The sequence below is a fragment of the Sinocyclocheilus grahami genome, unplaced genomic scaffold (genome assembly GCF_001515645.1).
Source record: "Sinocyclocheilus grahami isolate Dianchi unplaced genomic scaffold, SAMN03320097.WGS_v1.1 scaffold370.1, whole genome shotgun sequence".
Taxonomy (NCBI): Eukaryota; Metazoa; Chordata; class Actinopteri; order Cypriniformes; family Cyprinidae; genus Sinocyclocheilus; species Sinocyclocheilus grahami.
In genome coordinates, this window is record NW_015505549.1 from 470,618 (window position 1) to 483,296 (window position 12,679).

At 39.3% G+C, this 12,679-nt stretch overlaps 1 protein-coding gene across 1 annotated transcript in view; it reads left to right on the forward strand.

Moving 5' to 3' along the window:
- The window catches only part of LOC107549359 (titin-like), a 31,746-nt gene extending 19,234 nt beyond the window's left edge, over nucleotides 1-12,512 (forward strand). The window contains exons 6-8 of the mRNA XM_016230406.1: nucleotides 9,970-10,257; nucleotides 10,339-10,482; nucleotides 12,469-12,512. Of these exons, the coding sequence (XP_016085892.1) occupies nucleotides 9,970-10,257; nucleotides 10,339-10,482; nucleotides 12,469-12,512 (476 nt within the window). The remainder of the gene's footprint in view (nucleotides 1-9,969; nucleotides 10,258-10,338; nucleotides 10,483-12,468) is intronic.
- Nucleotides 12,513-12,679: the final 167 nt, after the last annotated feature.

Here is a 12,679-nt window from a genome sequence, read left to right on the forward strand (position 1 = left end):
AGTGATGCCCTCTGGGGGCATTTGGCCAGGGGTGGTTTTACACCACAGACACAGTTTGAGAAGATGAAAAAAATCATGAAAATATGATTATATTTTCCTTAAAATGTTCTTCCTAACTTCAGGCCTTATTCTCATGTCATGTATAACTGTGATGTTCTGAAAAACAACAAGCTTTAAAACACTTTTTTCTTACTGGTGAAAATCAGATCTGTTTTCTCTCAGGTACACTGCAGTGTAAGCTTCACAGTGAACATTACTACATCACTCTCGTCAACGTAGACCATATCAACAACACAAATATATCTTGACTCCATATAGTGGTTATTTTGGGAAAATCCCAGGTATTTTGAGCAGTAGGTTTATAAAAATCATGTGCTAATGTAAAATTTAATTAAGTAGCCTATATAAAATTGCTAAATAAATCTATCTATCAGTACTTTTGTACTTTCACTCGAGTAAAATTGAAAAAGGAGTACTTTTACTTTTACTGGAGTAATATTTTATTATACGTATCTGTACTTTTACTCAAGTTCTTGATTTGTGTACTTTGTCCACCATCTCTTATTTCACATCCTCCTCCTCCACCTCCTGCAGCCTCAGGATCTCTGATAATAGTGCTGATCTCTGCTGCTGCTGCTGGATCTCTGGTGATTGTGGCTGTAATTGGGTTGTGTTGTATCTGCAGGAAACACAGAGACGCAGGTCAAGTCAATCTACAGCTCACACTTCTGTAAAAACAATTGTGAATCACCAATCTTCTCCATGTTTTGACTGAATGTGTCTGTCATTACAGTTCATGAAGACGAGACTCTAGCTGCTGCATTACTCTACAAACACACTGGACTAATGACGGTAAGAGTCTCTGTGTCGTTTCAATGACATTTACATTCATTTTTAAAGTTCAAAATAACTACATAGCACTTTTTTTTTGCCTCTGTGTTCTAAACTTTCATAATAAAAGTCCATAAACCATAAAAACACAGAGACTCTCCATTGCACACAAACACAAAACAGTCATTCAATACAAGAAACACTGTCTCATGTCCCATAATATTCACTCGTTCTATCCCATAATACTCAATTTGATGCTCTGTTCCAGTGCATTATCAGTCCTCATGTTGAATTTGCAGCAAGTTTCTGCCGTTTATTCAATATGAATAATTATGTCTTTGTGTTTGTCTTGCAGGAATCGGACGTGACGGAAGTGATTTACACGTGTTTCACCACAGAACACTGATTCTGTTTCCTCACAAATATATATAACTGTGTTTGCTCTTTTGTCATCTTTTATTCTTTTAATTGATTTTTAATACGTTTGTGATCCTAAATAATCAGTACTGTAGATTACTGTTGTGGAAATTTTCTATTTCAATAAAGGCATGAGACAAAAGTCTTTTGAAGATTTTTCTTGCAAGAAAAGTTGAACAGTCGTACAGATTGGCTGCAGAGAGTGACCCTCAATAACACTCTGACTCAGTATATATATACTGTATATATCCTAATCAAACCAGGATGCTTCTAACTCATCCAATCATAATGCATGTTCAACAAATGTGTCTATGCATAACATATGTGTAATGCATATTCAACATATGTTCTCTAGATGCGTTTCTAAATATTTCATGCAAATGCATCTTCTAAGAAGCTGGGGCCCGGTTGCATGAAGCACCTGACATCTTGAAGTAGAACAGACACCTACGAGATCAAAGGCGGATATGGCGTTATTCACACTAATGCGCTGTTGCTGATAAACATAGAATTTCAGTTCTGATGCCTTTATATGAAAGTAAATATGATGAACAAGACACTCAAAGTACTTGCTATTTAATTCCACATTTATTCCGTAGACTATTTATCATCCATTTTTACTTTAAACAAACGTTTATTTAAGAATTTTTTTGAAATATGACAACAATCACATATCTCACAGAGATCGCACTGTCATAGTGTTTGAGAATATTCATGCATAATTTAAACTCATAATTACATGATATCAGATAAAAAAATAAACATTTAAGAAAAGAACATAACATCACGCCTGTTTGAACCAATGAGCATTAAGCTGTGTCTTCAGCGAGTCGTTTCCCATCATGCTTTTGATCAGCGCAGTCGGTGGAGAACAACTGCGCTCGACTGCATGGCCGACTCACTGTTGCGAGAGATTTTTGACACACGTCGGCGTGACTTCAGAGCATCAGACTGCCCTCGGACACATTTCTAACCAGCATGCATCCACAGTGATCACCGGCGATCGGTTCAGAGCAGATTGTGCTCATCTCAAACGAACATGTTGTTAGCTCGACATTGACAAAGGTCACCATTTGCCCCTATTTCTAGTAAAGTATTGCTTTTATCTCGCACTTGATGACTTCTTTTTTGGTAGAGAGTGCAGACTTTCTTTAAGTGTTCTACCTTTTGGATTTTTTTTAATGCACCTACAGTTATGGTTAGTTCCTGACTATTCCTCAGATACATAAAATTAATTTATAAAGACTTCACTACTGCTGTTCATTTGTCATCTGTATTTGCTTGCCTTTATCAATAAAGTTTTCTTACTCTGAGTCTCTACATGTTTCATTACAGTCATTATTATTATTATTTATTAACAATATCACAAGGATACACATAAACATTAGAACAAGAACAAGTGGGGATATAGTAAAAACAAAAGATAATTAAATAAGTGAAAATAAAACATAAATAAATATAAAAAGTTATTACTTATGTTTTTTTTTCTATAAGATTGGATTTTTTTTCTAAAAAATTCTATAGATTTTTTAAGCTTTTTTTGTTGGAGGAGATTCTTTGAAGTGATGAGAAAAGTAAAAGGAAATCAGAAGTGAATATTTTACAATTGGGTTCAAAGTTAAGACATCGTGCTTTGTGAACGTGGTATTTGTGAATGTGGTAAATGTGAGAGAGATTCTTCCTCTTCTTGGCAAAAGGAGCAGAGTGGTGAAAGGCTTCTTTTATTTTTGGGGGCAGTCGTGGACTAATGGTTAGAGAGTCGGGCTTGTAAACCAAAGGTCACAGATTCGAGTCTCAGTACTGGCAGTGATTGTAGGTAGGGGGAGTGAATGAACAGCACTCAGTACCATGACTGAGGTGAGACCCTTGAGCACAGAATCCCCAAATGCTCCCCGGGCACCACAGCAAAGATGGCTACCCACTGCTCAGTGTCCCCGTAATTCAAAAGGCTTATAAATAATTCAGAATGAGTTTTTTTGAAAATCTAAAAATGCAGAACGTTTCCTGTGAGGGGTAGGGTTGGTGTAGGGCAATAGAAAATACGGTTTGTACAGTATAAAAACCATTACGCCTATGGAGAGTCCCCATAAACCATAAAAACAAACCTGTGTGTGTGCGTGTGTGTGTCTTCGCTACTCTCTGCTGTGTGTGTGCGCTTGGATACGTGAAATGCAGAGCACAAATTCCATACTTGGCCACACGTCACATACTTTCCTTTCCTATTTTATTTTTAAACAAAATTTAGTTTGGCACTGTCCATACCTTCTGAAAATTAACATTTGGGTAAAGTGCTTTTACATTTATTATGTCAAGCACCTCCTGGTGGAATACAGACTAAATGTATATTTTCAAGAGTTCAACAGAGCGACATATATATACACCGATCAGGCGTAACACTATGACCACCTTCCCGATATTGTGTTGGTCCTCCTTTTGCTGCCAAAACAGTCCTGATCCGTCGAGGCATGGACTCCACTAGACCCCTGAAGGTGTGCTGTGGTATCTGGCACCAAGATGTTAGCAGCAGATCCTTTACGTCCTGTAAGTTGTGAGGTGGAGCCTCCATGGATCGGACTTGTTTGTTCAGCACATCTCACAGATGCAGAAGTCAACACCTCAAACTCATTGTTGTGCTCCTCATTCTTGAACCATTTTTGCTTTGTACCAGGGCGCTTTATCCTGCTGAAAGAGGCCACAGTCACCAGGGAATACCGTTTCTATGAAAGGGTGTACATGGTCTACAGCAATGCTGAGGTAGGTGGTACGTGTCAAAGTAACATCCACATGGATGACAGGACCCAAGGTTTCCCAGCAGAACATTGCCCAAAGCATCACACTGCCTCCACCGGCTTGCCTTCTTCCCATCGTGCATCCTGGTGCTATGTGTTCCCGAGGTAAGTGATGCATACACACCCAGCCATCCACGTGATGTAAAAACAAACGTGATTCATCAGACCAGGCCACCTTCTTCCATTTACTACTGTAACTTTACAATAGATACAATAGATGTCCTTCAGCATACAATGTTTTGAGAGATGATATAACTGCAGGGGTGTCAGTATGGCAGAGTTCGGCGGCTGCTTTAGCTTGGTTGCCTGGTCAGGTAGCCTAATATACATATTTTATTGTGCATATATATTTTTAGTGCAGGATTAACAGATTTATATTACTACATGTAACATATAATTTGTAGTTGTTTAAAAAAAAAGAGAAAAGCAAGTAAATGAAAGCTATCTGGATGCTTTATTCGTGACATGTGAGCTCAACATGATTTTGCAGCGTTGAGTATTGCAGCCAATCACAGGCATTTATGTTCTCCACAAATCCTTATAAACAGCAAAGCGGAGACACAGTTCATTGGTTTACTCATTCATTGCTTAAAATGGAGAGTTTAATGTTCAATTTGCACTGAACAAACAGTTTCAGTGATCAGGAAGCGCTCTTTACTCACTGTCTGTAATTTCATTCACAATTTGAAGAAAATATGTGTATATAATAAACATTTTATAATATTACAGCTGTGTTTACTGTTCCTGGCACAGATTTTCAATATCTTGGTATGTTTGTATTCATTAGGTGTGTTTATATGAACGTTAATGATATGATAATATCAGAGAAGGCTTTTCTACACACAGTTCTAGCAGGTGATCTGTTCCTGCAGGGGGTCCCAGGACCAGGATTGAGAACCACAGGTCTGAATGAATGAATATTATCATCAATGAATACGTTTCTTTTGACTGGTCATCCACCAGGAGGTGCTCAGATGTTTTGTCTTATTGGAGACACCAGATCACACCATGAACTTACGAAATCATGTTTGTAAATCGAAGAACACTTTTCTACACACAGTTCTAGCAGGTGATCTGTTCCTGCTCCATAAAGCCATCAGAGAAACTCTGAAATCAGTCTGAGAGGAGAAACAACTGAGACATTTGATAAGAAATGAAGAAGAAACGAGCTGAAGACAGTGACAGGAGAGAGCAGAGCCAAACACTCTCAGGATCTCATGAGCAGATCAAACGCTGCTTTAAGACACTCTTAACTTCTCTAGTCTCTGATCGTGTTATGGCTCAGTTTATTCTGTTGAAAATGATGCCACTGAACAGAAGAGGAAGCTGTGGTCTACTGGAGCTTAAAGCGGCAAAGTTAACATGTTGTGAATTCCATTTACTACTGTAACTTTACAATAGATACAATAGATGTCCTTCAGCATACAATGTTTTGAGAGATGATATAACTGCAGGGGTGTCAGTATGGCAGAGTTCGGCGGCTGCTTTAGCTTGGTTGCCTGGTCGGGTAGCCTAATATACATATTTTATTGTGCACATATATTTTTAGTGCAGGATTAACAGATTTATATTACTACATGTAACATATAATTTGTAGTTGTTTAAAAAAAAAGAGAAAAGCAAGTAAATGAAAGCTATCTGGATGCTTTATTCGTGACATGTGAGCTCAACATGATTTTGCAGCGTTGAGTATTGCAGCCAATCACAGGCATTTATGTTCTCCACAAATCCTTATAAACAGCAAAGCGGAGACACAGTTCATTGGTTTACTCATTCATTGCTTAAAATGGAGAGTTTAATGTTCAATTTGCACTGAACAAACAGTTTCAGTGATCAGGAAGCGCTCTTTACTCACTGTCTGTAATTTCATTCACAATTTGAAGAAAATATGTGTATATAATAAACATTTTATAATATTACAGCTGTGTTTACTGTTCCTGGCACAGATTTTCAATATCTTGGTATGTTTGTATTCATTAGGTGTGTTTATATGAACGTTAATGATATGATAATATCAGAGAAGGCTTTTCTACACACAGTTCTAGCAGGTGATCTGTTCCTGCAGGGGGTCCCAGGACCAGGATTGAGAACCACAGGTCTGAATGAATGAATATTATCATCAATGAATCCGTTTCTTTGGACTGTTCATCCACCAGGAGGCGCTCAGATGTTTTGTCTTATTAGAGACAGGGTTTTTAAAGTTATTTTACTAAGATTTTCTAAGCAAAGTCTACAATCAATCACCAGAGATCTCATTATGAACTTATGAAATCATATTTGTATATTGAAGAACAGTTTTATACGCACAGTTCTAGCAGGTGATCTGTTCCTGCTCCATAAAGCCATCAGAGAAACTCTGAAATCAGTCTGAGAGGAGAAACAACTGAGACATTTGATAAGAAATGAAGAAGAAACGAGCTGAAGACAGTGACAGGAGAGAGCAGAGCCAAACACTCTCAGGATCTCATGAGCAGATCAAACGCTGCTTTAAGACACTCTTAACTTCTCTAGTCTCTGATCGTGTTATGGCTCAGTTTATTCTGTTGAAAATGATGCCACTGAACAGAAGAGGAAGCTGTGGTCTACTGGAGCTTAAAGCGGCAAAGTTAACATGTTGTGAAATGACCGAAAAAAAGCTGGATGTTCACACACATCAAGATGTGCAGTTATCATAGCTGACTGACAGTAGAGTATCTCATGACTTTACTACAGAGCAGCCTCACATCAACATGAAACCGTTGAAGATGTTTGACAGATTTTGCTTCTGTTTGTGTTTGTGGCGTCTGGTTGGTGAGTTTTTATGGCTTCAGTTGCTTCAGATTCAGTGTTTGTTTGTTTTTTCTTCTAAATGTTCTTTATATAAATCACTGAAGCTCAAACAGCAGCAGCTTTAGTTTCAGTGTGACCTGATTCTCATCTGCAGTAAAAATGTTTTCTGTGTATGATGTGTTCAGATGTTTTACATTTTAAACTGTCTTTATTAAGTAATGTAAAAATCTTTTTTCTTTGTGTTCTTCAGGTGTGTTTGGTGATTCAGATGCAGTGAAGTCAGTGTCAGTGACGGAGGGAGGTTCAGTCTCTCTAGAATCTGGTGTTACTGAAATACAGACACGGGATGTGATAGCATGGACTTTTGGACATCCAGAGACTCGTATAGCTCTAATCAATAAAGAGGATGGAATCTTCTCTACATCTCATGGTGATGCTGTGGGATTCAGAGACAGACTGCAGCTGGATCATCAGACTGGATCTCTGACCATCACAGACACCAGAACCACAGACTCTGGACTTTATACAGTAAACATCAAAGGCACGAAACCAACCACATACAGATTCAGAGTTACTGTCTATGGTGAGTCACAACTACAGTGTCATTTGTGCTGCCAGTCTTTATACTAATATTTGTTTATTAAGTAGTTTTACACAAAATAAATTTATTTATTAAGTAAAATTAATGTATTTACTAAGATATCTCATTATGAGAAGCATTTCTGTAACATTTCTCATTACATTTACATTTACAGGTTTCTCTTTTAATGACATTAACTTGTGAAATTAGTTGTTTCAACACAAGCAAACGTCATAAATGTGTTTCCATGTTTTGTTTTTAGTCCGAATGAACCCTGTGATAGTCCTTCCTTTTGCTTTATCTTAATAATCATCAGTGCATCTGGTTTGATCTGTCGGTGGAAAAACAGCCAACATGTTTCTGTGTGTGTGTGTGTGTGTGTGTGTGTAGTTTGTGTGTGAAGCATTTCCTCATTTTTTCCTCCTTCTATTATGAATCTCACAATCTTCTGTTTCACACAAAAAAATCTTTACACTGAAATACAGTGAATCCATCAGTAGTCAAACAACGCCGGGAACACACATCAGATCGCTGTTCGACCCAAACTACACAACTGTCTGAGGCACCATTTAGTTGCTGTTTTGTGCACACAACACAAAGGATCGGCATAAGAGCTAGAGGTCAAAGGGCAAGCAGCTCACAGCACTAAATAAAACACCAGTAGACGGATATCTGATCCAATATTTCCTTCTTCTGCTAGTTTTCACACAGGGACAGAATTCATTTGACAATGTAGATCAGCAGAAGCTTGTGGATCGGAGACGGACATGACAACAGAAACTGAGGTTTGGGGAGGATTCAACCAGATTCATAAATAGCACAGTTCAGTCATGAGTGTTTTCAGACATTTTAAGCATCGCTATCGTGGGCTTTTCTGTGAACCGATGAAGAAAATGTCTAAATGAAATCAGTTTGGTTCTGTTTGTGTTTGTGGCGTCTGGTTGGTGAGTTTGAAATGTGTTTTTATGGCTTCAGTTGCTTCTGTTCTGGTAACATGTAATAAATTACTCGTTCAATTAGTCAGAGAGGATCAACATTCACTGATATTCTCATATAGAAATGAACAATCTTATTGTGAGATCAAGTTTAAATTCAGGTCTAAACTCATACAGATATTTTAAAATTGTTTTAAAGCTTTAATCTGCAAAAAACTCTGTTCTTCAGGTGTGTTTGGTGTTGAAATGAAGTCAGTGATGGATGGAGATTCAGTCACTCTAAACTTTGATCTTACTGAAATACATGATGATGATCTGATTCAGTGGGGGTTTGGAAATGAAACTTTATTAGTTGAAATTATTAAACGGGCTGACAGCATCACTGTGTATGATGATGCTCTTGACGGGAGATTCAGAGACAGACTGAAGCTGAACAATCAAACTGGATCTCTGACCATCACTAACATCAGAACTCAACATGCTGGACGTTATTTACTACTGAAATGTGGAGCAAAAGCAGCGTCAAAAGCATTCAGAGTTTCTGTCTATGGTGAGTAGAGATCATTTATCCTGCCCCTCAACTATTCTTGTTAACAATGAACATATTTATTGTTGGATCATTTTAGAGTTTCAGATGACAGACTATAAACTGTCACGGTTCTGTCAGAGAGAGAGAGAGACCCAGATGCAGAATGATCAAGGGAGTGCGGTTTATTGACAAGACAAGGATTATCAGGGCACATGTGAGAGTCCAAACAATAGGAAAGGGCAGTCCGCTAGTCCCTGGTCAGGCCTGGACAAAGTTCTGCTGGAGAACAAAGGAGATAGAGCAGCCCCAGTCAATGAGAACACTGGATCTCAGGCAGCAGCTTGAGAATCCAGGGCTTGATACTTTGAGCTGTAGTGATACCAGTCCAGTCAGATAGCCAGGTCTTGAGAACAGCAGCCAGGAGGGATTCAGGACACAGAACTGGAACCAACACAAGACATAACACGACACACAAGACAAGACCACAAGAGAGAACAGGCAGCAGCAAAATAACACACCGACTACGCACTATGACTAGAATAAAAACTGGGCAAGGACAAAATCAAAATAAAGAAAGAAATCAAACTAGAGGCTTGAAAAAACTAGAGTAAACTAAGACTGTACTTAGACTAGAGCAAAATAACAAAAAGCAAAGAAACTCAAATTAACTTCAAGAGAACTAAATGCAAAGCTAGACTGACTAGGAATTAAGAATATAACAATACTAATATGACAAGTAGACTGATACGGAATTATCTTACACGCAGTGAACTAACGCAACGAACCAGCCAAGACATGAGGAAAGAGGCACACTATAAAGGAGCAGAGCACATGAGGAACAGGTGGACATAATCAAGTTAACGAGGACTAGACTAGGACTAAACAAGGGGGCGTGGCAGAGGGAAACAAGGGGGCATGACGAGAGGAGCACATGGCCAACATAAATAAAGACAAAGCCATGTGCTCAGACTCAAGACAAACAAGGAAACGCTAAACAAAGACAGAACAGACATGGCTGTCAGGGCGGGACCCTGACAATAAACACTCAACACACTGAACCAAAACTAAGTTTGTTGATTAGATTTGTTCATATTTCTCTTTATTCTCTCATGTTTTCAGCTCGTCTGCCTGTTCCTGTCATTAGCAGTAACTCTTCACAGTGTTCTTCATCATCATCATCATCATCATGTTCAGTGGTGTGTTCAGTGGTGAATGTGAGTCATGTGACTCTCTCCTGGTACAAAGGAAACAGTTTATTGTCCAGCATCAGTGTGTCTGATCTCAGCATCAGTCTCTCTCTACCTCTGGAGGTTGAGTATCTGGATGATTCCTACAGCTGTGTTGTGGCTCATTCATTCACCAACCGGACCACACATCTCAACACTGGACTCTGTCACACATGTTCAGGTATGTCAGCTGTGATTTTTTAATGTCAGCAATAATGTTTATTGACTGAGCTGATCTCAGTTTGGTGTTTTTATTCCTCAGATTCTGTCCACTGTTGTGGTTCTACTGAAGCTGTGATCCGATTGGTCCTCTCTGCTCTGGTGGGCGTGGCTACTGTCATTCTTCTGGTTTATGACATCAGATCCAGAAGAGCTGAACAAGATCGAGCACAGATTCATACACCAGGTACATGATTGATGTCATTACTCACAAATTGATTTTGCATATATACACTGAACAAAATTATAAACGCAACACTTTTGTTTTTGCCCCCATTTTTCATGAGCTGAACTCAAAGATCTAAGACTTTTTCTATGTACACAAAAAGCCTATTTCTCTCAAATATTGTTCACAAATCTCTCTAAATCTGCGTTAGTGAGCACTTCTCCTTTGCCGAGATAATCCATCCACCTCACAGGTGTGGCATATCAAGATGCTGATTAGACAGCATGATTATTGCACAGGTGTGCCTTAGGCTGGCCACAATAAAAGGCCACTCTAAAATGTGCAGTTTTACTGTATTGAGGGGTCCGGGGGGGTCCGAAAACCAGTCAGTATCTGGTGTGACCACCATTTGCCTCACGCAGTGCAACACATCTCCTTCGCATAGAGTTGATCAGGTTGCTGATTGTGGCCTGTGGAATGTTGATCCAATCCTCTTCAATGGCTGTGCGAAGTTGCTGGATATTGGCAGGAACTGGAACACGCTGTCGTATACGCCGATCCAGAGCATCCCAAACATGCTCAATGGGTGACATGTCCGGTGAGTAAGCTGGCCATGCAAGAACTGGGATGTTTTCAGCTTCCAGGAATTGTGTACAGATCCTTGCAACATGGGGCCGTGCATTATCATGCTGCAACATGAGGTGATGGTCGTAGATGAATGGCATGTGTTCGTTGTCCATAACATACGCCTGCCCATACCATAACCCCACTGCCACCATGAGCTACTCGATCCACAACGTTGACATCAGCAAACCGCTCACCCACACGACGCTATACACGCTGTCTGCCATCTGCCCTGTACAGTGAAAACCGGGATTCATCCATGAAGAGAACACCTCTCAAAAGTGCCAGACGCCATCGAATGTGAGCATTTGCCCACTCAAGTCGGTTACGATGACGAACTGCAGTCAGGTCGAGACCCCGATGAGGACGACGAGCATGCAGATGAGCTTCCCTGAGACGGTTTCTGACAGTTTGTGCAGAAATTCTTTGGTTATGCAGACCGATTGTTGCAGCAGCTGGTGGCTGGTCTCAGATGATCTTGGAGGTTAAGATGCTGGATGTGGAGGTCCTGGGCTGGTGTGGTTACACGTGGTCTGCGGTTGTGAGGCCAGTTGGATGTACTGCCAAATTTTCTGAAACACCTTTGGATACGGCTTATTGTAGAGAAATGAACATTCAATTCACGGCCAACAGCTCTGGTGGACATTCCTGCAGTCAGCATGCCAATTGCACGCTCTTTTACTGTGGCCAGCCTAAGGCACACCTGTGCAATAATCATGCTGTCTAATCAGCATCTTGATATGCCACACCTGTGAGGTGGATGGATTATCTCGACAAAAGGAGAAGTGCTCACTAACGCAGATTTAGAGAGATTTGTGAACAATATTTGAGAGAAACAGGCCTTTTGTGTACATAGAAAAAGTCTTAGAACTTTGAGTTCCGCTCATGAAAAATGGGGGCAAAAACAAAAGTGTTGCATTTATAATTTTGTTCAGTATATATATATAAATATTTGTGATATTTATTAATTTGTATGTTCATCTATTTCAGGAAGTATTGAAATCTAAAGCAGAACGCTAAAGGCTCTTGAAGTGTTTTCTGTTCTTCTAGTGTTTTTGTCATAAATACTGATGATTATTCGAACTTATGCTCTCTTTCAGTGTCAGATTTTTAAAAGTCCAATTTGAAAGCCTTTTTGTTTATATTTCCCTCAGATACCTAAAACAAATGAATAAAGAGACACACAGATCTCTCTTTACTACTGCTGTTCATTTGTCATCTGTATTTGATTGCCTTTAGCAATAAAGTTTTTATTCACTCTGAGGTTCAAGAGTCTCTGCATGTTTTGTTACATTTATTATGTCGAGCACCTCCTGCAGTCAACCATAAAGTCTTTACATCTCTGTAGTGTGATTTGTGTCTGTGTTTCATGTGGATCAACAGCATCATCAGTAGCTCAGTCTGAATCAGCATGTTATCAGGAGTGATCTGCTCAGTTTCCTCTGACTCCACTAGTTCTGTCTGATTGCTTTTGCTGTTCAGCTGGGCATCATTTGCATTCGCACCAAAGAATTTCTACACAAACAAGGTATTACTTTTATATTGTGAACACAGAATTGATATTTTTGGACACAGTAGTGAATGAAACTTGGTT